Source organism: Castanea sativa, chromosome 3 (assembly GCF_040712315.1).
Source record: "Castanea sativa cultivar Marrone di Chiusa Pesio chromosome 3, ASM4071231v1".
NCBI lineage: Eukaryota > Viridiplantae > Streptophyta > Magnoliopsida > Fagales > Fagaceae > Castanea > Castanea sativa.
Window position 1 is genome coordinate 51,831,458 of NC_134015.1, and position 25,782 is coordinate 51,857,239.

General features: G+C 35.0%; 1 protein-coding gene, 4 long non-coding RNA genes and 1 pseudogene across 10 annotated transcripts; 3 read left to right on the top strand and 3 right to left on the bottom strand.

Annotated features, from left to right (window-relative positions):
- Positions 1-21: 21 nt before the first annotated feature.
- Positions 22-7,330, bottom strand: LOC142628200 (uncharacterized). Its single transcript, XR_012843003.1, has 3 exons — positions 7,192-7,330; positions 330-446; positions 22-155 (listed from the first exon to the last, which is right to left on the bottom strand). It is a non-coding gene; the product is annotated as an uncharacterized LOC142628200 (long non-coding RNA).
- LOC142628199 (uncharacterized) lies at positions 148-10,949 on the top strand. 2 transcript variants are annotated; one of them, XR_012843002.1, is made up of 6 exons: positions 148-511; positions 580-811; positions 4,147-5,484; positions 8,650-8,749; positions 8,835-9,735; positions 10,811-10,949. It is a non-coding gene; the product is annotated as an uncharacterized LOC142628199 (long non-coding RNA). The 2 variants fall into 2 exon arrangements; XR_012843001.1 differs by lacking the exons at positions 148-511; positions 580-811; positions 4,147-5,484 and having other exon boundaries at positions 5,989-8,749.
- Positions 989-4,045, top strand: LOC142627807 (CRM-domain containing factor CFM3A, chloroplastic/mitochondrial-like; annotated as a pseudogene).
- Positions 9,748-25,004, bottom strand: LOC142628198 (uncharacterized). Of its 5 annotated transcripts, XM_075802246.1 has the most exons (10): positions 24,811-25,004; positions 24,666-24,721; positions 24,474-24,566; positions 17,736-17,878; positions 16,142-16,181; positions 15,526-15,641; positions 14,852-15,033; positions 14,548-14,744; positions 14,191-14,319; positions 9,748-10,949 (listed from the first exon to the last, which is right to left on the bottom strand). In XM_075802246.1, exons 8-10 carry the CDS (start codon positions 14,599-14,601, stop codon positions 10,797-10,799), a joined length of 336 nt encoding a protein of 111 aa, XP_075658361.1. In that variant the 5' UTR covers positions 14,602-14,744; positions 14,852-15,033; positions 15,526-15,641; positions 16,142-16,181; positions 17,736-17,878; positions 24,474-24,566; positions 24,666-24,721; positions 24,811-25,004; the 3' UTR covers positions 9,748-10,796. The 5 variants fall into 5 exon arrangements, with proteins under 5 accessions (XP_075658361.1, XP_075658360.1, XP_075658362.1 ...); XM_075802245.1 differs by lacking the exon at positions 16,142-16,181; XM_075802247.1 differs by lacking the exons at positions 16,142-16,181; positions 17,736-17,878.
- On the bottom strand, positions 18,692-19,492 carry LOC142626740 (uncharacterized). Its single transcript, XR_012842627.1, has 4 exons — positions 19,447-19,492; positions 19,301-19,361; positions 19,178-19,222; positions 18,692-18,745 (listed from the first exon to the last, which is right to left on the bottom strand). It is a non-coding gene; the product is annotated as an uncharacterized LOC142626740 (long non-coding RNA).
- On the top strand, positions 21,322-21,975 carry LOC142628201 (uncharacterized). The gene is made up of 3 exons (XR_012843004.1): positions 21,322-21,479; positions 21,588-21,818; positions 21,910-21,975. It is a non-coding gene; the product is annotated as an uncharacterized LOC142628201 (long non-coding RNA).
- Positions 25,005-25,782: the final 778 nt, after the last annotated feature.

The window sequence follows — 25,782 nt, forward strand, 5'->3', positions numbered from 1 at the left end:
CTTCAAAAACAAAAGCACTCATATCCCTTTTCTTATCTCTGAACCTAGTGACTTTGATAATTAATTGCCAAGGTCCTGTAGCGGATTGGATCGGAGTTGTTAATTTTCTTGGGGGCAAGTGTGAGCTATATTGTTGTGAGAATGCATCCTTGTACCTGCAAGATAGAGATTGCACCATGAGAATTACTTGCATAGGATTATGAGAAATACCCCTAACCTCTTAGGGTTAGCTGCCCAGCACCCTTTTGGATAGATTGGAGCTTCCACATTAGTATGACAAACAATATCAATAGTATCAGATGGAGATTCAACGGAGACAAGATTGGTACCTTTCCTTGAGAAAAATCCACAGAGAAATTTCTGGCGGATGTTCCTCCCTAGCTGCCCAAATTCAGTCCTGAATCTCTTCTTTGAAGGCACTTGACTGCTGTCCAAGACTTCTCACACTGCAAAATATGACTCTACCCGGATCAGAAGCAGCTGAAGCAGAGGAGTGTGGGTCTGGGCTAAGGTTTGTATTATTAGTATTGAGAAAGTTACTTAGCCCATTATCCAAGGTAACTGTATGACTATGGGCAGGTCTCCACCCGTGGTTCTACATCAACTAAGTATTGGGTCCAAAACTCATCCTGGCCCAAGACTTGAGTCCCTCCGAGGCCCAGCACTGGAGTCAAACCTAAAGCAAATTTCTATCCACTCCTTGGACTAAATTGTCAACAAAAGGATCACGAATCACAAGCATTTGTCCCCAATCAGGGGCCGTCTTCATTGAGCCTACCCAATGAGGGCAGTCATGGCATCAAAACTTGAGGTAATTTCCTTTCTATTTCTTCTTTCTTTGCTTATAAAAACAACAATGCTATTGAATATTGCTAGAGTTCTAGTCTTTTCCCTTGGTTTAATTTTTTAGAAATGCTTGATGTTTGTAATTTGTGTTTGATGTACTGTTTTCCATGTACACCCCTGGTGTACCTGGACTTTTGATTAATACACTTCTGTTATTTATATATATAAAAAACGACCCACTTCTAGCATTAGTAGTTGTTGGATAGATAAATGGAATGAAACCCACAAACAAAATGGCCCGAAACAGCCCCGGGCTGTGTTGAATTATCGTAGTAGTAGTGGGAGTGGGAGTGGCAATGTGTTGAATTCAAGCTCTGTGAAGAGTGATCGTAGTAGTGGTGGTAGTAGTAGTACAATGGAGAAGATTGTGGAGAAGTTGAAGAAATTTGGGTACATTGATGATGGTAATGAGGGTAAAGAGAAGGGTAACGACAGAGTTATTGAAAAAGGGTCTGTGGAGGATATATTTTATGTTGAGGAAGGAATGTTGCCGAATTCGAGAGGTGGGTTTTCGCCAGAATCGCCATTGGGGGTTGAGAGTATGTTTGGAGGTGATGGAGTGGTAAGGTTTCCGTGGGAAAAGCCGAAGGAGGAGGAAGAGGAAGGTGGGATTATGGCGAGGAGAAAGAGTAGGACTTCATTGGCTGAATTGACTCTGCCAGAGTCAGAGTTGAGGAGGCTGAGGATTTTGACATTTCAGAAGAAGCACAAGACAAGGATTGGGGGTGCCGGTGTTACTCAAGAGGTCGTGGACATGATTCGTGAGAGGTGGAAGACGTCGGAGATTGTAAGGCTGAAATTCGAAGGTGCGGCTGCCCTGAAAATGAAGAGAATGCATTAGATATTGGAGAGAAAGACTGGTGGACTGGTGATTTGGAGGTCTGGCACTTCTCTTTCTCTATATAGAGGAGTGAGCTTTGAGGTTCCTGAGGTGAAATTGAACAAACGAATACTTAAGAAAAAAGAGTTTCCTTCTAATTCCTTACCAACAGCGACTGAAAAAACTACTAGGGGTCCTTCTGAATCTGGTACTGATGGTAATGTGCATGCACCCCAAGCAAATTCAAATTCAACTGCTGTAGAGAAGAAAGTCAGGGAACCATTGCCAGAAGTGAAGTATGAGGATAAAGTAGACAAACTTTTAGATGGTCTGGGTCCTAGGTACACAGATTGGTCTGGGTGTGATCCATTACCCGTAGATGCAGATATGCTCCCAGCAGTTGTCCTGGTTACCAACCTCCATTCAGAATACTTCCTTATGGAGTGAGATCAACACTTGGAGCAAAGGGTGCAACAAATGTACGAAGGCTTGCCATGGTTCTTCCTCCACATTTTGCATTAGGTAGAAACAGGCATCTCCAAGGTCTAGCTATGGCCATGATTAAATTGTGGGAAAGAAGTTCAATTGCAAAGATTGCACTTAAGCGTGGTGCACAACTGACTACTAGTGAGAGCACGGCTGAAGAGATCAAGAAATTGACAGGAGGCATTCTGCTGTCAAGAAACAAGGACTTCTTGGTTTTCTATAGAGGAAATAATTTTTTGTCACCAGATGTCACTGAAGCCTTGCTAGAGAGGGAGAGATTGGCAAAGTCACTGCAAGATGAAGAGGAGCAGGCACGGTTGAGAGGCCTGGCCTTGATCATTCCAAGAGTTGAAATAACTGAGCAATCTGGAATTGCTGGTACACTTGAGGAAACTTTGGATGCAAATGCTAGGTGGGGTAAGACTCTGGATGATCGTCATGAGAAAAAAATGATGAGGGAAGCAGAAGTATTAAGGCATGCCGACCTTGTTAGAAAGCTTGAAAACAAGCTCACTGCTGCTGAACGAAAGGTAGCCCCTGCTGAACGAAAGGTAGCGAGAGGAAAGAGAGCCCTTTCTAAAGTAGAGGAGTCTTTAAAACCAGCAGAGCGGCAAGCTGGCCCAGAGAGCTTAACTGATGAGGAGAGGTTTATGTTTCGCAAATTAGGTTTGCAGATGAAATCTTTCTTACTTCTTAGTAGACGTGGAGTATTTGATGGTACAGTGGAGAACATGCACCTGCATTGGAAGTACCGCGAATTGGTTAAGATCTTGGTGAGGGATAAAACTTTTGACCATGTAAAAAAAATTGCATTGGCACTAGAAGCTGAGAGTGGAGGTGTGTTGGTTTCAGTAGATAAAGTTTGCAAAGGATATGCAATTATTGTATTCCGGGGAAAGAAATATAAGAGACCTGCAATGTTGAGGCCAAAGAATCTTTTGACAAAGGGGAAGGCTTTGGCACGTTCAATTGAGCTACAAAGACGTGAAGCTCTCCTTACCCATATTTCAGCCCTTTAGAGAAAAGTGGAGAGAATAAGATCTGAAATTGAACAAATGGGGAGGTTGTGAAAAACCAAGGGGATGAAGCTTTGTATGACAAACTTGATTCTGCATATCCTACTGATGATGATACGGAGGAGGAAGGAGATGAGGCTTATCTAGAGACTTCTTACCGTGAAAATGATGGTGAAGATGACAGAAGCTCAATTTGCAACCCTCAGTCTGAGACAATTTTTTCTTATGATTTCTGAAATCTAGATTTTGAAATAAAATCTGACGTTCCTGAAAAACATGAATATGCTGTGGCCAATTCATCCTGTGTTGAATCTGATGAAGAGAGGAAGAAGACAATAGCTTAACGAGATTGAGCCAATGAAACAAATAAGAAAATCAGTTGGTGAGACAGAACTAGGACATTGTCAAGGAGTTATATCATAAAAAAATCATAATTTCCCAGATAGACTGTCACTCTGTATAAATCATTTTAGCAAGACCATTTGTAGATAAATTATTGTTGTTTTCTCAGAATTCAAGTTGGTGTCTTGGTCTTTTCTCATTTCTAGATTCTTTAGTTGCACATTTTTCATATGGCAGATGAATTTTTATGTCGTTTCTGGGTGGAGTTAGAGCTCATAACCAAGATGGCTTGCTAATTTGCAAACAATGTACTCAGAATCTGAAAATTTGTAGGTTGATTTTATTTAACAAAAAAATAAATAAATTAAGCTGCTGATCTGAAAATTTGTAGGTTGATCTGAATTTTCTTTTCAAGACCTTGTTTGATTGGCCAAATGCTATGGGTGTTTTTACTTTTATTTCTTTACGGGATATGCGTGATTTTTGTACTTTCATTGTTACTTAGTTTTTTCCTGTTGCTTCTAGAACACGGCCTGTGTGCTTTTTTTTTTGTTTTCCTCATTTTTCTTTCATATTTTTTCAATGAAGTTTATTACTAATCAAGAATTGTTTTTTTTTTTTAATGAATTTTTTCAGGCTGAAAAGGTCTTAAAGCAAGATTTCGAGGGATGTGGAGTGTATCCACCTGATATGAAAGTCCTTCAAACCATATCTATCCATAACCAGCTTCGCCCATTGGCACACAACATTCACATCCAACTCCAAATTGTCCACAACACCTCCTTTTCTATCAATGGAAGAACATGATATACCACAACATAACGGATAGTAGGCCTGATCAACCACAAGAAGCTTGGTCCCAGCCAATTTCTGGTAGGTTTTCAGTCAGCTATTTGCATTTTTAAGTTTTCTTTAAGCATTTTATTTATTTACTTTGTTAAATTGTCAGGTATTGAAACTGTTGTTAATAGACCAACATTGATACCAAGTAAAAATCATCCATTTACCGCCAATATTGATGCCGCGGTGTAGAACTACCGAGCAAATCCAGGAAAGAAATTGGATGGGACCGGGCTTCTTGTGGTTGATCAAGCCTACTGTCCGTTATGCTGTGGTACATCATGGATTTGCTCGGTAGTTCTGCACTGCAGCATCAATATTGGCGGTAAATGGATGATTTTTACTTGGTATCAATGTTGGTCTATTAACAACAGTTTCAATACCTGACAATTTAACAAAGTAAATAAATAAAATGCTCAAATAAAACTTAAAAATGCAAATAGCTGACTGAAAACCTACCAGAAATTGGCTGGGACCAAGCTTCTTGTGGTTGATCAGGCCTACTATCCGTTATGCTGTGGTACATCATGGTCTTCCATTGATAGAAAAGAAGGTGTTTTGGGCAATTTGGAGTTGGATGTGAAGGCTGTGTGCCAATGGACGAAGCTGATTACGGATAGATATGGTTTGAAGGACTTTCATATCCAGGTGGATGCACTTCACATCCCTCGAAATCTTACTCAAGATAAGGTTTTGAAAGATACACCGATTGACAAAACCCTAAAGAAGATAAGAGATGAGTACTTGAGGGAAAGGGTTTTAGCGTCGAGCTTGATTGGGTTAGTAGACACTGTAATGCGGTGGCAAATTCTTTTGCCGCTATTGGTTGTGATGTACAATTTGCGAAGGAAGGTGGGGCTGATTTGTCTGGTTTTCTACTTGAGAAGAATTTCTATGCAATGAACTATCCTAAGTGGAAGGGGGAAGGGTTTTCTGAATTTTTTGATGAGGAGAGTTATCGGATTTGGGATAAGGATACTGGATTTCCAAAAGGTTTTAAAGTAATTTTGTTAAGAACTTTTAGGAATAGAGTCATCATTCCAAGTGATATTCATGGAAGGCCCACTAGCTTTGAAATCCCAGAGTTCAACATTGTGGATCCTATTGGAAAGCAATTTCTGGATCTCATTCATGGTGAGATAGATTCTGAATTTTTTAATTTAGATAATATTAAGATTTTATTTATTTATTATATTTTATATGTTTGCATAGTATTTGAGCTTTTTGTTTTTTATTTCCTAATAGTTATTACAGGACTTATTTCTAATGAGGAAATATCAAGCATTTTATCCCAGTTCTGCTGTGAGGGAGAAGATACTCCCAAAGAAGAGTATTTTGCTTCACACAAATCATACATTGCTTGACTTAATTTATTCTTTTTTTCTTATACTAGTTGATGTGAACTACATTAAAAAAGCAAGAAAATCTTTTAATGATCTGTAAGTTGATTATTTCCCCTATTTGCTTGTGGTCTGTCTTTTATTTATTTATCTATTTGAATTTGAATTTTATTTTCTTATATAGGTTCAATTTCCTAGAGTCTATTCAAGTTCATTTGACTTAGACTAGCCTACCTTTTAAAAAGGTTGTTTCTTTTTCTCTCTCTCATTTTTTTTTTATTTGACGATTTTGAGTATATTATTTACATAAAAATTTTAGGGGGTGCTGAAAGTGTTTGCCTAGTACAAAAAAGGTTCAAACAAAGTGAGTGTTTATTAACTCTTATAACATTGCGGTGATTTGGAGCCTTCACCATTGATAACCTTGATAATTGGTTTTGCTCATGTTGTTATGATGGGGGTCAGCCCCTTGAATGGTCTTGTATTTGTGGGGTTCATGCAGTGTATTTCAATTTCTGATTTCCTTATGTCTGTTAGTTCTCCTCTTTAATTTGTTTGTTTTTGTTACAAGTGCAGAATACATATCTTATAACCTTTTCTCTTCATAGATAAACTTCTATTATCGATATATTTTAAAAAAAATTTATAACCTTTAAGGAGTAAATATGTAATTAAATCTACAACTTTTAGGTCTTCACAAGTCATTTTTCATGTAGCCTCTCCTTGTGCATTTTACCAAACAAACTTGCACTTTTTACATATTGATATTGAAAACGGCATATTGAATAAATTTTTCTGATACAGCCAAATATGGTACTCAAAAAGTCAATACCTGATCCAATAATTGAATTTCATCAAAGGTGGAAATACTTTGGATCCTTTTGTTTTCAAATCAAAGTAAGTATATTTTTTAATTTTTTGGATAAACTGAATAAAACTTAAGGTGTTAAAATCCAAATTCTAAAATTTCAATGTGTAAAATCTGACATGTACGATTCACCAATATTATGATCAAACATCAAAAGATAAAACGAAACCTTGTCAGATTAGGTTAAATTGCCAAGGTAACAACTATCTTGTTCTTTAGATGCTTTATGCTGTAATAAGGACAATCTCCCTGAAGTTTTAGACTGTGCTTGTAAGAGGGATTGTCCAGCAGTTTATCAACAAACAAAAAATTTTGTAAGAGTTATCCACTATTCACATGTCTCCTTGATGTGATCTACATAAGTTAAACATTTTTCATTAGAATACTATTATCGAAATGAAATTTTCTATAATTTTATTTGACTAACTTATATAAGTGTATGCAACTTAGGAATCTAAAGAACAATACACTTGTTAAGTGTGAATCTGAACTTTTCATACTTTTCCATGATCTTGGAAAATGCTATAAGAATAAGATTCATAAAACTGGTCCATCCATTTGCAAAATGAATAAGCACAAAATAATGAAATGACATAAAAGCAAGACCTTGTCTTATTGCAGACACCAACTTACAAGTTATCACCTGTAGTGCTTTAGCAGACCAAGCTTGCAGTAAAACTCAATGAACACATGTCTAAGTTGTTTTTTAAATCAGCTCCTCTCTAATAAAACTCAAATCCTCTTATTTGGAATCCTTGGAAACACCTTTTATGGTTGAAATTGGAGATTCAAGCGTATTGTTAACCTTCACGTGTTCAAGAATTTCTAGAGGATCTTTGTAGTCCTTGTTCACTTTCTCTATGTGATCACTACCACAAATGGTGGTGCTAACTCAATTGACTTCTGGACCAGCAGTATACTCTTCTTGAAGTTCTTGTTGATGATCATCATTCTTATCTACTTCAAGTGTCAAACCCACATAAACCCTTCCTGCATATTTGGAAAACAAACATATATATTCAATAGATACTACTAGCAGATGCTTATATTTGTAAGGGAAAAGTTAACAAATGCCCTAAGGGAATTAATTTAAGAAATATTTTTAGAAGTTTTTTATGGGAAAAGAAAGAACAACTGATTTATTTGACATCTTTTTATATTTTCCATCAAAATGGTATTGAAACTTTTCTAAAATGACCCATTAACAGATGCTTTAAGGGCATCCATTAACCGGACCCTATTTGTAAATAAGCTACTTTTTGCCTCGAAACCAGCTCTTGAGGAGCTTACATGTAGTTTTATCCAGTATGAGAACCTAAATGCCCATTACTCAGCTCTTGTCCTGCAAACAAAGGAGGTGAACTTGTATTCCTACTGCTTCTTCAAATGAAGTAGCTGAACTTGTATTTTCTTTGCCTGTTTGAAGTTGCAATTTTGTGGGTCTGTAATACTTTGGTGTTAAAACTGAACTAGAATTTTCTTTCAAGCAGTTGAGTTTGATTTTTCATGTTTTTAAAAACACTTAAGGACTTTTGTGCTAGAATGATGGGTCGTGCTTAAATATGCTTTTATATGCTTAAAGAGATACTAATTATCGATTTCTTGCCTGAAAGAAATCACACTTCACAAAAAAAGTAAAATCTTTATAGAGTACTTTTCTCCTTTGGATTATTCTAGTTTAGGTGGGAAAAATGTAGAGATCATGCAATCAAGTGAGGCCTCAAATAACTAAAGCTCAAAGTAATTTAAACAGTAATATGCTGTGGTTCTACTCTTTCTAAAGAGTTCTTAAATGAATGGGTTTTTTACATGGAGAAACTGTGCTGCAATCCCTTCAACTTACCTGGGGACTCTCAATGCCTTGTATTGTCACATTTGCTGCTATCAAGATTTGGATGCTTACAATGGTTGTTTTGATTATCCTAAATGATGATCTTTTTTTATTTCTTTTTAATTAGAAATCTAAATGAGTTTTCAGGATTTCTCAAGTCATCACAATAGCAGCAAAACCTGAAGTGTTTTTTGCTTTGTCTTTTGTGGATATCACTAGCATTCTTTTTTTCTTTTCTTTTTTGTATTGTCTTTTTGCAGGTTCAAAAAGTATTACATATGATGTTTGCGTTCTACTGCAAATCAAGAGGAATCTTGAGAGATTCTTCTTATCATGGAAAAAAAAAGTTTTTAATTTATGGTAGGTGTGCTATCATATGTATATCTTTTTAAGTTTTATTTGAGAATTTATATTTATTTATCTTGTTTACTTTTTTTAAATTTAGGTACTTCAAGTGGTGTCCATAATTCATCATGGGAACCAAGTCAAAAGCACCTCTACACAGTAAACATAAATGTTGCAGTGCAGTAAACATAAATATACCTTGTTTGACAGATATGTAGGTCCTTTGGAGTGCAAGAAACCTGAATACCGAGGAAGATTAGAGTTTTTGTTTGATTCCAGTCTCTAAGAATTGCTAATTAGTTACTGCATATTGGATTCTGTTTGCAAGGAAATCTATTTCTTTTCTTGATTAAATTAATGTGAAAAAGGGGGGTTGTTTACAAACTGTTGAATAAATACTTCTTTGGCACTACATTAGCAAATATCTGAGAAAAGGGGATTGGTTTTACTCCTAAGGATAAAAGTGCTTGTAATATGAGAGTGGGTTTCATTTTTCTTGCTGCTAATTGAGAAAAATGAAAATCTTGACCTGGTTTTTCGCTTACCTTCTTTGTTACTATTACTGGATTGAACAAAATTTGGAGTTCTCACTTTATAGTGATGATAATTGTAGATCCTCTTTAAGTTTTTATGTATGCCATAGTTTGTTGCGCATGATAGAATTGAATTTTGGTGTTTTTGTTATGTGCCTTCTTGAGTATGAAACTTGAAAAAAAGATCAAGAATGATCATGTCATATAATTAACCCTTTCTGTTCTGCTGGTTCATCTTGGAAAGTAACAATTAACATGCTGTTTCTTTGAATTAGTGGGCCTGGAAGAAATTTTATCATTTAAGAAAGTTGAAGGGAAACTCATAAATAGTTTTTCCTTTATTACTAGGAGAACTTTGACATGGTTTCATTGCTAAAAGTACACTGTGAAATGCAGTCCAAGGCGGCATCATTTGTAGATCCTAATTCTGATGTTGAAGAATCTAAGATCTATATTCAGACAGGGAAGGTAAAAAGGCATTGACAACTCTTTTTTTTTTTTTGAGAAGAAGTATCACGAAATTTCATTAAAGATTATGGCTTGAGAAGAAGTACCACGTAATTTCATTAAAGAATTAGCCATAATCGGCAAGAACATCAAGAAAATCGTGCTTGACATGCTCCCATATTGATGAAATTATTTGGAAGGAATTAACTTGGAGAATTGCAAATTTTTGCTATGTCTCCTTGAAATTACAGTTGAAGTTTTTCTTCTTTTTTTTTTTTCTTTTTTTGATAAGTAACATTTTAAGTTTTTCATTCATGCATGGTACCCTTGACTCTGCATAGATCATTGGCCTTGAGAGTTGCAAATTGTTGCTATGTCTTTGTGGCGATGGTGGATTATTCTATGGCTCTAATGTGGGAGTGGCTGGAGAGAAACAGATGCACTAATAAGAGTTGCTTTTTATTCTGTAACTAATTTGCAAAAATGTTTTTAACTATTGTTCTGTAACTTTAAGCACTTATTTCCTCTAATGTTTTCCAGCAATCTCATCACTGGAATACCTCATTCTGTGACTTTTGATTAAGATTGTAGATAAGCAATACTACAAGTCTACAACAATAAAGCCTTAGTCCCAAAATTTTGGGGTCAGCTACTGTAGATAAAGCAAACTGCTTTATAAAACTATAGTGTAGTTGGGTCAAATCCAACTTTACAAGTATTGGCTATTATTGTTAAGTTGGAATTGTGAATTTGAAAATGAATGATAAGCTTTGATTAGGTTGAACTTGCATGACCAGGTGTGCTTGATGACCAAAGAAGATAAATATTTATTTGGTTTGTTTTGACATTTTTTCTTTCTCTACTTTCTTCTTTCTGATGACAAATTCATAAACACTAATATTTTTTTCTTTTCTTTTTTGAGGATTATAAACACTATAATCTTCCATTGGTTCTTATTAGTTATTATTTTTAATATACATCATATGCCTTTCATCTTGGTAAAATTGGGGCTTGATCTCTGCTTCATGACTTATACAGTCTTAAATGTTAATTAGATATTGGTGCCCTATTTCTTATGATTCTCAACTGATTGCAGAGGCTACAAAGCAAATATTTGGTTCAGTGCAGTGTGTCAAAAATGTTTGTTGAACTTGGCCACAACAAATCTGATGCATCATGCGACTGGTGGTTGCAAAACAGTTAAGGCGAATAATGGTAAGTGAGTGCTCTGGAACCTGTTAGAAAGATACACATTAATGAGTTTATAACACTTTGGAGAAAGAATCAGCAAGAAAAAGATTCACTGGAATGGGGCAAAGAAGCTATTGGAGCATTCAATATGGTAGTTTACAAGCGAATTGCTTCAGGGCCTACCAAATTGCTTAACACCCTTATATTACTATGAGAAATTTCGGTACATGTGATCTAAAAATTTAATGTAATAAATTACCATGGAGAGTTGATGTTTCCATTTTGTCTACTGTCTAGCAGACTAGCGCTACTATATGTGCATTCTGTATATGCCACATAGCAAGACAGAACAGTCAAAGACTTCAAATCTAGTTGCCAATGTGGCAGCAATGCTTGATTTCATTAAGCAACAGCTGTAGGAATGAACTGTAAAAAAATTTAAGTCTAGCTGCCAATGTGGCAATGTTTGAATTCATTAAGCTACAGGTATAAGAATGATGTGGGAATGATAAGATACTTCCTCATTAGTTGTCATGGATGTCTCTTAATTTGTTATAGGATAATTAGAGTCTGTTAAGGAATGCCCATATTTCCTCTAGTTTCATCTCTAAATCTACTCCCCTCATGTGTTTGATCTGAGGAGAAACCTCAAAAACACATTAGTGTAGAAGCTACTCCTAAAGAAATTTAATCTAAAATTAGGGTAGCTGGAGTCAATTAGGAAATGCCTATCTTTCTTCAGCAGCCAAACTTTTTAACAATTCTTTTTATTTCCCCTCGTATTATTTATTAGACGTAAATTAGCCCCTAGAAAAAATGATATTTGGCCCCCTCAAAAATTTTTAAATGTTTAAATTCTTGTTAGTATAAGCATATTTCTGGATAATTCCCGGATAATTCCCAAACAAATTAGTCATAATCCTCCCAAAGATATATATATACACACACACAAGGGTTGGGTTGAAATTGAGATTGTGGACAATAATTTTCAAGATTTTCCTTCCTAAAATGTATACAGAAATCCTCAAATTCCTTGATAGTTTCTTTAGTTTTCGATGTAATCTAGTTTCATAGTTATCAGCGATTTTGCAATTTTTAAGTCCCTAAATGTTAATATGCTTTTAAATGATTGAATCTAATAAATAAGAGGGGGAAAAAATGCTAGTATTAATTAGATAAGCTTAGTTGAAAAACGATAAATACAAGTCCTTTTACTACCGATAAAAGGAAAAATAACCCGTCTTTTTTTTGGGAGGGGGGGGAGGGGGGGGGAATTTTTTACGTTATTTCCCTCTCCACTCCACTATTATTCTATCAATTATAAACTACAATTGATTAATTGAATTCTTCAAATTTTATAGACGCGTAGTAGCATGATTGACTAAACTTTTGTCTTTGATGACCATTGGATTGTGAGAGTTTCATCATATCTCTCCATCAAATATATAATTAGAAGGGCAATAGATGGAATTATGGAATCCAATGTGCATGAGAGAGTGGAGATTTGCTAATTTTGGTTAAAATGAATTCTCATTATCATTCTGTGAGGGTCACAAAAACTAGAAGTGAGTCAAATTCTAACTTTTTAGGAACATACCCACCATCCCCCGGTTAGATTTTAAGTTATTATATCCATAATTACCTCCGGCAAGTAAAACTTTGAATTTCATGTTCTTACTTATTAGGGCTTAACTTTAAAGTTTATTATTTCCATAATTCCCTCCAGCAAGTAAAACTTTGAATTTCATGTTATTACTTACTACTTATTAGGGCTTACTTTAGAAGGGAAGTCTAGTTGTACCACTAGCTTGCATGGTTGCTTAAGAAAGTGTGTTGCGTGTAATATAAGTTGACACACTCTCTTAAAAGTTATCATAGTTTTTTAGTGAAATTTGTAGTGTGCCTCTGAGTTAGAACCCTCTCCCCTTCCTTGTGTATATGCTCTAAAAAAAAACTTTTGCATTTTGGAGAGGCTGTTGGAGCTAGTTTTTGTGGGCTTGCTCTCCATTTGGAAAGCAAAATGTGTTTAAAGAGCTTGCTAGATATGCTCCCAGGGTTTAGGTTGGTGGGTTGAATTGCACATTTTTATATAAGAGAAGATATAATACACCTTGTGCACCGAATAACTTAATGTCTCTTGGTCTTGTCTTGGAAGTTTACACTTTACACTCATATAATTCGATGATTCTTGTGCTAGATATTGAATCCCATTGTTAGGTAAATGTGGAGCTTTGGCAAAAACTTGTGGAAATTTTTTTTTCTTTGGTAAAATGGGATTTATTGAAGGGAAGCCCCCAGAATAATCCGCAAAAGAAAAAACAGACTATTCGGTGCTTGAATGTTCCTGGTAAAGTCAAAATTCTGGCCTGTTGAGCGTGTAGAAATTCTTTACCTTCAAAGACAAACTTTGTTCGAAGCCAGGTTATCATCAATGACAAGCGTGATATTTGCCAAACTCACCAGGAGGATGTCACCCATGCTCTCTATCTATGTCCAAAACTCAAGAACTTAGGACCTAGTCCCACTTTGGAACCACAAGAATGGCTTGCCTAGGATGGACTTTTGTAACAGTAGATAATAACCAATAGGACTCACAATGAGAGTGATAGAAACGAAAGCATAGCATATTTTAGAGAGGAATGATAGGGTGGAGGATTGCAATGATAGAGTTGGGGAAACATCACGAATTTTTCTCATATATTATCACAAGTGATTCAAAATTATCTTTTACCACTCAGGGTGGAGGCTATATTGTTGTGTCTAAATCTTTGTTATATCTCGGACCACTGTAAGGCTCCAAATACAAATAGTTATGTTAAAATAATTAGTAATTTTGAATTCCATTAAGACCATTTCTATATCTAAATGCAAAACTAACGAAATTTAAATACACCAACTCTCTCTCTCAAACACATATTCAAGTGGAGAATCAGAGGCGCTAATCGCTAAAGAGAAATGAGATCTCAAACAGTTTTCATGCTGGTCTGCAGCAGTAATAGCCCAAATGATAATAGATGCAAGATTAGTGTGGCAACATAAAGTTGTATGATCCTACTGATCCTAAATAATGCCATTTCCCAGCGATTCTGGGAGTGCTGGAGTGATTAGAGTCGTTTGCTAAAAGAGGGATCATAGGATCATATAATTCTACAATCTGAATTGTATAATATCAAATGAAGAGTGAGATCTAAAAAAGTAAAAACTTCGTCTGTACACTCATGAGCAAAAAACAAAATCACCTGTACACATACATACGTACATATATACAAAAAATAGAGAACTTACTGAATTTAAGAGTTCATCAACACTGAGTAGGGTTGTACTTTCCATGCCCTGCTGCGTGCCAGAATCAGCTGGCCTTTCAAATGCATTGGGTAAAACGTCATCATCAGTTGTAAATAACGGAGGCTCAACCTAAACAAGGACACAAAGAGTACATAATAAGACACAAAAAGTGAAGTCAGAACAACCTTATTATGGTTAGGGTGGTTTCTGTTATTTACACACACATCACAAGGGTTGTTTTCAGGGACTCATTACGTCCAAGATGACAATTCATAAAGGACAAAACTGTGTTAGAAAGTAAGTCAGGTTGAGTTCACTGAGAACAATTTTAAGAAACTGAAAAAAAAATTTAATTACCAGATTTCTCTTTTGTTGACTGCGTGTCCAGCAAGACAGAAAGAGCGACACCATGTTCTAGAGACCAGAGAATGCCATTATCAAAATAGCAGAACAAAGATTCCAAGACACGCTGTACAGTTGTAGCTTCCTTGGCTAACTTGGCCATGTTGTGCAAGCATACCCTTGACCAAAATCTGGGATTCTTGGAATCATCCCTGCAATAAAAATTATTTTTCCAAAAAGAAGTAGATGTTAGTCATAATAAGATCATTAATGCAAGGATATTTAACTACAATATCCTATATAGGTCAAGAGGAATTACTCAGACACGTTAACTTCGCCCTTCTCACGCACTATCATCCTCCAAGAAGAAATCCTTGTCAAGGCATCTGAGGAAGGAGAAGCTTATTCAACAAGCCCATTCTGGGCATCTTGTTTGCCATGGGTAGGAGCATCACAATTTTTCATAGGACTTCCATAATTTTCCAAGAAAGCCGAAACAACCTGATTTATGAAGAAACAAAGAAAGCTGTTGGATGCCAACAATAGTTTTGCTACATAAAACCATAAGGTAACAAGTATGCCACTGGAATTATTAGGAAGATTGGTACTGATAAAGGAAAAAGTAACTAAAAAAATTCTATAAAGAACAAATAATTAAAAGGTAATATACACACACACACTTATATTGAAGGGGAGAAAAATGAAAAAAAAAATTTGTCTCAAGAGTATAAGCTTGGTGCATAATACTTCAACAGCTATTGAATTCAAAAAAATCGATTAAGTGTTTAGTTCTCAGACAAAGAACACTGCACTAACATGTTAACAAGTTTCGAAAAAATCTCTAGCAATACCAAAATACTTTTTTCTTTTTTTTTAATACAAGTCTAGCAACACCAAAATACTTGAGATATAAATTAAGAAACAGATGGTAACAAGTTAACTCAAAAGATCAAATTGAGTTGAAATATGGGAGAATTCGCCCATGAACCAGACCTGCAAGTAGAATAATTAACCCAAGGTCTGAATGATATCAAATCTGTCAAGCAAGAGAAGCTGCGATGAAATGGCAATGGTTTCAATGGAAACACTATCTAACAAAAGGGGATGGCCTGCAACAAGACGAAGATATTTATATGAAAACGTGTAAAACAAAATGATCGAGGCCTCATAAAAGACTAAACAAAATATAGATTCTTTTAGAGTGTGCATCATGATCCTGGTTTGTCAAGGATAACAACTCTTTATACGGCAAGATCTGATCCTCCTTAATTTCTAATCCTCACCAAATGGACATCCTGCCAGTTTATCTATTTCCTTATTCAATTACTCTGTTTCTGTCTGTCCCAAAATAAGTGGCTTAGTTGACAAATGCACAAATTTGAGGAAGAGCAAAAATGTCTCCATTAAAGGTAAATCAACATGCAAATTGAGGTGCACACATGCTTTTAAAATAAAGTATTACGGGAGAATAATACATTGATTTTTGAAGTGGACATTTTATGGGCAAAAGTATTGGCAACTCTATCACTCATTATGTGACAGGAGTAAAAATACTTCATCTTTCATTCAGTTGTGCTCTTTTCACTCGTATAGTATTTATGAGCAGTACCTGAGTGAGATATTCTTATAATGCGGCCAAGCTGTAATATCTATGATGTAAAAGGTAAATGAAGTTAGCTGGTGTATGTCATCATATGACATAATTGTAAAGAAAATATATATTCATATAGATTTTTTTAAAATTTATTATTTTGAGACCATCAAGAGTCTAATTGGTGTAATTATTGAGTTATATTTAGGAGGCAACTGATAAGATTGAGATAGGCATGCCCAAATGAAAACCAAGAAACCAACACCAACAACATTACACAACAGAAAATTTTCCATTGAAATGAATCAATTTTATATATGCAGCAGTGATATGTCCCACTGACATAGGATATAGGGCTACAGTTTTTAGATTGGCTTAGGGAGTAAGGTTCGGTCTTGGCATGACTGCTGCTGGGGAGATCAGCCACTGAAAGTGACTTTCTCACTTTTATTTGAGAACACTCTGAATAGGGAGGCGCTCTGGCAAATGTGTTGATGAGTCAGAAGGTGGGGAAAAGGCAGAGATGGGATTGAGATTCCAACGCGGTTTTAATGATTGGGAGATGGAGTTGGTGGGGGCTTTTCTTCATCTATTGGAGTCACATAACCCTCTTAATGAGGATGGGGATTAAGTAAGGTGGAGATTGAAGAAGAATGGAGACTCTGACATACACTCTTTTTATAGTGCCTTGCAGGGATCTTTTTCTACTACTTTTCCATGGAAGATAATTTGGGGTGTGGAGGCTCCACATCAGAAGAGGTTTGGTGTAGGGAAGATTCTCACAGATAATAATTTGAGGAGAAGAGGTTTTACAATAATGGATTGGTGTTGCCTATGCCAATGTAGTGGGGAGGATGTTAACCATTTCTTGATTCATTGTGAGGACGCTTCTTGGTTATTGAGTTTTGCTATTAGATCTTTTGGAGTCTCTTGGGTTTCACCAAAGAGGGTGATTGATCTATTGGCAAGGTGAAGGAATTGTTTGGGAAAGCATTCGTCAAATATTTGGAATTTGGTAATGCAGTGTGTGATGTGGATTATTTGGGTGGAGCACAATAATCATATATTTGAGGAATTGGAGCGTTCCCGGGATCAGGTCATAGCTTCATGTGCAGGGACTCTTATAGTAAAAATGGAAAGAAAATATTCACACAGCAAACCCAAGTAATTAAGATAACACTGCTAAACATGCTTATTCAAACTCGTTCCGTCCACCAAAAAGTCTTTCTTACACTAGTCAACAATATAATGCTGATATACAACCATATTCTCAGTTTCAAAAATCCATTTAAATTAATTTACCTAGTAAATATTGTAAAACCAGATTAGGCACACGGGACACCTGATAGTTGTAAACATGTCTGTTGGATTCTGGTATTAAAAAAACCAGGGTTCTAAATAATATGTTTATGTTTGTGTGATGTTTTTCCAAACTTTGAAACTTATAATGAAGATGATAAATCAATTATGAAGGACAGAAAACGAACAAAAGATAAAGCTGGTACTAATTTCAAAATGTTTCTCCAAATGCAATTGATTTTCAATCCAGTTTGCAACCATTAAAGATTATGCAGACAAAAAGCAGGTTTAAAACTGTAATTATAAAGCAAACCTTGGATAAGGTTGTCCTGCTTTAAGAATATCCCTCTGAGTCTACTCCGTTCGCAAGGATTATACTTAACATTGATTTTGTCAAATCAATGGAACGTGCTTTTATCGGCATGGACATGCAACAAATCAACATTCAGCTCATACCTGCATTGCAATTGCCTTCAGTTTAGACAAACAAGGACACACAAGCAAAAATACATACAGACATGGAGAGAGAGAGAGAGGGAGAGGATTTCTTCTAGCAAATAGAAAACAAGAGAACTATAATAATGCATACCCTAACAAGTCCAGGCGATCAAAAAGGTGGTAAAATCTCTTGATGATAAAAAGCAATCATCATAAAAACTACAAAAAAAATTAAAATCTTCTTCCTTCTATTTATTAAACAAAGCAAGAATCCAAGCCAGATCATTTGGTATCTTAATCAGATGAAACAGACTAAAAGCTATAAATAAAAAGGTCATTTCTGTTGAAAAATAAAAAAGTAACACCGTCAATCATTTCTAGCAACACCATCGAATCATATAATTCTAACAACTTCTCTATAAGCTACAACACTAGCAACACCATCAAAAAACAAATAGAAAAATAAAAAAGAAAGAACAAGGAACTGTCCTAATCAGTAGAAATTTTAATTACAACTGGTTCCACTATTCAAAATCCCCCCCAACAGCAATTGTTCCCAGCAATTCGTAGAAGTTCTGATTCCTTTCTCCTGATGCTCTTAAATGAGGTTGGTATCCGTCATAACTCACAAGAGGTAATTTACTTATACTATCTTGGTAAGCTTTAAAACGGTCAAGGTTCTCATCAAATTCTTGGAAATTGGTTGACATCTACAATATGCAACATGAAGGAACATTAAAAATTTTAATTTTCTTCAGGTAAAAAAATTTGAAGTCCAAAAAAAATACTTACTTTGATTTAAAAACAAAAGGATCCAAAGTATTTCCACCTTCGATGAAATTCAATTATTAGATCAGGTATTGACTTTTTGAGTACCGTATTTGTCTGCATCAGAAAAATTTATTCAATATGCCGTTTTCAATATCAATATGTAAAAAGTGCAAGTTTTGTTTGGTAAAATGCACAAGGAGAGGTTACATGGAAAATGACTTGTGAAGACCTAAAAGTTGTAGATTTAATTACATATTTACTCCTTAAAGGTTATAAATTTTTTGAAAATTATATAGATAATAGAAGTTTATCTATGAAGAGAAAAGGTTATAAGATTTGTATTTTGCACTTGTAACAAAAACAAACAAATCAAAGAGGAGAACTAACAGACATGAGGAAATTAGAAATTGAAATACACTGCATGAACCCCCCAAATACAAGACCATTCAAGGTTATCATAACAACATGAGCAAAACCAATTATCAAGGTTATCAATGGTGAAGGCTCCAAATCACCGCAATGTTATAAGAGTTAATAAACACTCACTTTGTTTGAACCTTTTTTGTACTAGGCAAACACTTTCAGCACCCCCTAAAATTTTTATGTAAAAAAAATAATTTAATATACTCAAAATCGTCAAATAAAAAAGATGAGAGAAAAAGAAACAACCTCTTTAAAAGGTAGGCTAGTCTGAGTCAAATGAACTTGAATAGACTCTAGGAAATTGAACCTATATAAGAAAATAAAATTAAAATTAAAATAGATAAATAAATAAAAGACAGACCACAAGCAAATAGGGGAAATAATCAACTTACAGATCATTAGAAGATTTTCTTGCTTTTTGAATGTAGTTCACATCAACTAGTATAAGAAAAAAAAGAATAAATTAAGTCAAGCAATGTATGATTTGTGTGAAACAAAATACCATTATAACTTAAATTAAAAATACATACTCAGATACTCTTCTTTGAGAGTATCTTCTCCCTCACAACAGAATTAGGATAAAATGCTTGATATATCCTCATTAGAAATAAGTCCTGCAATAACTATTAGGAAATAAAAAAACAAAAAGCTCAAATACTATGCAAACATATAAAATATAATAAATAAAATCTTAAAATTATCTAAATTAAAAAAGTTCAGAATCTATCTCACCATGAATGAGATCCAGAAACTGCTTTCCAATCGGATCCACAATGTTGAACTCTGGGATTCCAAAGCTAGTGGGCCTTCCATGAATATCACTTGAAATGATGACTCTATTCTTAAAAGTCCTTAACAAAATTTCTTTAAAACCTTTTGGAAATCCAGTATTCTTATCCCAAATCCGATAACTCTCCTCATCAAAAAATTCAAAAAACCCTTCCCCCTTCCACTTAGGATAGTTCATTGCATAGAACTCCTTCTCAAGTAGAAAACCAGACAAATCAGCCCCACCTTCCTTCGTAAATTGTACATCACAATCAATTGCGGCAAAAGAATTTGCCACCGCATTACAATGTCTACTAACCCAATCAAGCTCGACGCTAAAACCCTTTCCTTCAAGAAACTCATCTCTTATCTTCTTTAGGATTTCGTCAATCGGTGTATCTTTCAAAACCTTATCTTGAGCAAAGATTTCGAGAGATGTGGAGTGTATCCAGCTGGATATGTAAGTCCTTCAAACCATATCTATTCGTAACCAACTTCGCCCATTGGCACACAGCCTTCACATCCAACTCCAAATTGTACAAAACACCACATTTTCTATCAATGGAAGACAATGATGTACCACAACATAACAAATAGTAGGCCTGATCAACCACAAGAAGCCCGGTCCTAGCTAATTTCTGGTAGGTTTTCTGTCAGCTATTTGCATTTTTAAGTTTTCTTTGAGCATTTTATTTATTTACTTTGTTAAATTGTCAGGTATTGAAACTGTTGTTAATAGACCAACATGGATACCAAGTAAAAATCATCCATTTACCGCCAATATTGATGCTACGGTGCAAAACTGGATTTGCTCGGTAGTTCTGCTCTGCAGCATCAATATTGGCGGTAAATAGATGATTTTTACTTGGTATCCATGTTGGTCTATTAACAACAGTTTCAATACCTGACAATTTAACAAAGTAAATAAATAAAATGCTCAAAGAAAACTTAAAACTGCAAATAGCTGACAGAAAACCTACCAGAAATTGGCTAGGACCGGGCTTCTTGTGGTTGATCAGGCCTACTATCTATTATGTTGTGGTACATCATTGTCTTCGATTGATAGAAAAGGTGGTGTTTTGTACAATTTGGAGTTGGATGTGAAGGTTGTGTGCCAATGGGCGAAGTTGGTTACGAATAGATATGGTTTGAAGGACTTACATATCCAGCTGGATACACTCCACATCTCTCGAAATCTTTGCTCAAGATAAGGTTTTGAAAGATAGACCGATTGACAAAACCCTAAAGAAGATAAGAGATGAGTTCCTTGAAGGAAAGGGTTTTAGCGTCGAGCTTGATTGGGTTAGTAGACATTGTAATGCGGTGGCAAATTCTTTTGCCGCAATTGGTTGTGATGTACAATTTACGAAAGAAGGTGGGGCTGATTTGTCTGGTTTTCTACTTGAGAAGGAGTTCTATGCAATGAACTATCCTAAGTGGAAGGGGGAAGGGTTTTCTGAATTTTTTGATGAGGAGAGTTATCGGATTTGGGATAAGGATACTGGATTTCCAAAAGGTTTTAAAGAAATTTTGTTAAGGACTTTTAAGAATAGAGTCATCATTCCAAGTGATATTCATGGAAGGCCCACTAGCTTTGGAATCCCAGAGTTCAACATTGTGGATCAGATTGGAAAGCAGTTTCTGGATCTCATTCATGGTGAGATAGATTCTGAACTTTTTTAATTTAGATAATTTTAAGATTTTATTTATTATATTTTATATGTTTGCATAGTATTTGAGCTTTTTGTTTTTTATTTCCTAATAGTTATTGCAGGACTTATTTCTAATGAGGAAATATCAAGCATTTTATCCTAGTTCTGCTGTGAGGGAGAAGATACTCCCAAAGAAGAGTATCTGGGTATGTATTTTTAATTTAAGTTATAATGGTATTTTGTTTCACACAAATCATACATTGCTTGACTTAATTTATTCTTTTTTTTCTTATACTAGTTAATGTGAACTACATTCAAAAAGCAAGAAAATCTTCTAATGATCTGTAAGTTGATTATTTCCCTTATTTGCTTGTGGTCTGTCTTTTATTTATTTATCTATTTTAATTTTAATTTTAATTTTATTTTCTTATATAGGTTCAATTTCCTAGAGTCTATTCAAGTTCATTTGACTCAGACTAGCCTACCTTTTAAAGAGGTTGTTTCTTTTTCTCTCATCTTTTTTATTTGACGATTTTGAGTATATTAAATTATTTTTTTTACATAAAAATTTTAGGGGGTGCTGAAAGTGTTTGCCTAGTACAAAAAAGGTTCAAACAAAGTGAGTGTTTATTAACTCTTATAACATTGCGGTGATTTGGAGCCTTCACCATTGATAACCTTGATAATTGGTTTTGCTCATGTTGTTATGATAACCTTGAATGGTCTTGTATTTGGGGGGTTCATGCAGTGTATTTCAATTTCTGATTTTCTCATGTCTGTTAGTTCTCCTCTTTGATTTGTTTGTTTTTGTTACAAGTGCAAAATACAAATCTTATAAGTCTCTTCATAGATAAACTTCTATTATCTATATATTTTTCAAAAAAATTATAACCTTTAAGGAGTAAATATGTAATTAAATCTACAACTTTTAAGTCTTCACAAGTCATTTTCCATGTAGCCTCTCCTTGTGCATTTTACCAAACAAAACTTGCACTTTTTACATATTGATATTGAAAGCAGCATATTGAATAAATTTTTCTGATGCAGACAAATACGGTACTCAAAAAGTTAATACCTGATCCAATAATTGAATTTCATCGAAGGTGGAAATACTTTGGATCCTTTTGTTTTCAAATCAAAGTAAGTATATTTTTTGGACTTCAAATTTTTTTACCTGAAGAAAATTAAAATTTTTAATGTTCCTTCATGTTGCATTTTGTAGATGTCAACCAATTTCCAAGAATTTGATGAGAACCTTGACCGTTTTAAAGCTTACCAAGATAGTATAAGTAAATTACCTCTTGTGAGTTATGACGTATACCAACCTCATTTAAGAGCATCAGGAGAAAGGAATGGGAATTTCTACAAATTGCTGGGAACAATTGCTGTTGAGGGGGATTTTGGATAGTGGAACCAGTTGTAATTAAAATTTCTACTGATTAGGACAGTTCCTTGTTCTTTCTTTTTTATTTTTCTATTTGTTTTTTGATGGTGTTGCTAGTGTTGTAGCTTATAGAGAAGTTGTTAGAATTATATGATTCGATGGTGTTGCTAGAAATGATTGACGGTGTTACTTTTTTATTTTTCAACAGAAATGACCTTTTTATTTATAGCTTTTAGTCTGTTTCATCTGATTAAGATACCAAATGATCTGGCTTGGATTCTTGCTTTGTTTAATACCATCTTTATTCGCTACGAGTAGTGAAGGACACGTGAAAGAGTGCTCTGGTTTTGAAAGCTTGTCCTAGTAAAATTTCCAAACTGCCTCATAAAAGTGCCTTATTTCCTTGAAACGCTCCTAAAATGTGCCTTTTAATATTTCTTTTGTCATTTGATTTAGACAATTCTGTTCTCTTTGGTTTAGACAAAAAGCCTCCCGTTGAGTTTTTTTTTGGACACGGCGATGGAAAAAATATGGTAGTGTCCAAAAGAATTCAGATTTTGAATAGACAATTCAATACTCTAATAGTAATGCTAATTTCTATTTCAACTATGTGGCCTTTGTGTGTTATGCAAATGTTTCAAATATAAATTGCTGGTTGCAATCTGAAAGAGGCAGTGTTCAATTCTTGGATGTTTAGTCCATTTGAAAAGAATAATAGAAAAGTGAAAAAATAGAATGCCAGTAAGCATGTCTCGAGTTTTGAGGTAGTTGAGTTTGGATGCATATGCCTCACATTTAGCCATTTAGCTTTACTGCTGCAAATGTTACGAGCATTGGTATGTTTGCTAATGAAACTTCTAATTATCTGTAAATAAATAGAAGGAAGAAGATTTTAATTTTTTTGTAGTTTTTATGATGATTGCTTTTTATCATCAAGAGATTTTACCACCTTTTTGATCGCCTGGACTTGTTAGGGTATGCATTATTATAGTTCTCTTGTTTTCTATTTGCTAGAAGAAATCCTCTCCCTCTCTCTCTCTCTCCATGTCTGTATGTATTTTTGCTTGTGTGTCCTTGTTTGTCTAAACTGAAGGCAATTGCTAGAAGTTCTCTATTTTTTGTATATATGTACGTATGTATGTGTACAGGTGATTTTGTTACTCAAAGAGTCCATACCTAATCCAGTAATTGAATTCCATCGAAGGTGGAAATACTTTGGTACCTTTTGTTTACAAATCACAGTAAGTATATTTTTAAATTTTTTAGACTTCAAATTTTTTACTTAAAAAAAATTAAAATGATGCAAGTCTATCCTAAGAAGGGCAAGTGGATGTATAACATGTAAAATCTACCCTAGGGAGACATGTATTGCACAAAGTGTATGCATAATATACTCTAGGATGACATGTGAACCATGACTGACATATATAAGTTATCCTAGGATGACGTGTGAATGCATGTACATGTAAACAATTAATTTTAAAAAACAAGATTTACCAGCATTGCTGAGCATGTGATTGCAAGACATTTCTAAGAGAAACAAATTGCATTATTGAATTAAGTAAAGCTAACCTCACGCAAAAGACATAAAGAACAGAAGAGCGAAATTCCTTACAAAATACTAGCAGGCCTCTTTGGCTTGTTTGGATCCTTCGCAGCTTTCTTCGATTGTTTCTTTCCCGCCGCTGCAGCACCTTTACTCTTCAGCCTGAAATCACCAAAAAAAATAACACACATATACGAGTGAGTTAAACTATAACAGATCTGAGATCTAACTTAGTACCATCAAAGACGAAGAAAAACTCACCTGCTGTCAGTTCTTCTGGAATCAGCCTTTGCCTTACCACCTTTCGAGGCGAAACTCTACCAAAAAAAAAACGACGGAAAACGATGAGAATCGGTAGCGGAACGGTGAGAATCGGCGATACTCGGTCCGAGTTAAAGAAGTTTACCTCTAGGGTTAGGGTTTTCGGCGCAGAGAGAAAGCGAGAGAGAGAGTTTCCGGCTCCGGCGAGGATGGTTTCGGGATGGTGATGGGTGGGAAGGAGAGAGCGGCGACGAAACAGAGAGAAGTGAGAGTGTAGAGTGGAGAGGAGAGAAATGAGAAATGAGAAATGAGAAGTGAGAGTGAGCGAAGTGAGAAAATACAAAATAGTACCAGCAGTGCGGATGCTCTAAAACGAAAATTAAAATTGAATCACGAAATAATTGAAGTCCGGGTTTAGGCGGGATTTCCAAAAAAAATTGCCACGTCATCGATCCGTGTGCTCTTACACTATTCGCTCTCAGGCTCTTCTCATTTGTGTTTCCTTGTGTGTTTCTTCGTAAACTTGCTGCGGAGTGGACACGTGGCACACGCTCGGGAAGGGATAGAAATGTACACAATTTCTTTGGCGCGTGTTGGTTTGTTCAGGTGAAATGACCAATATAGCCTTCAAGGCTGGGTAGTTGGAGCTTTATCAAAAGGTCCAAAATAAAAACATATGCGTATGCAGCGTATCACGATTCACGCTAGCTTCTGGTGTCGATTTTGCGGATATTATTGCCTTGGAGGGTATATATGTAAAACCGTAGTCTTGATATTTTAGACCAGGCTGTTGATGATATGCAGTATGTTACAGGGCAAATCACACTTTTTCTTCTCAAAATCCGACGGATTACACTAATGAGCTTTTGAAATGCGCTATTACCATTCAAAGACATGGAATTTTTTTTTTTTTTTTTTATAATTTTGTTTTGAAAACATGAATTAATAGGAGAATATCTTATTTTGTAGGCATTTTAAGTAGAGTTCGAGATATATTTTAACCAGGTTGTTCTCAAGTTTTTTCTTATTAAACCTAAGGTATAGGAGTATTTTTGAAACATATAAAAGTCCAATCTAAAAAGGGAAATCCTCTTATAAATAGTATAAATGAGAATAT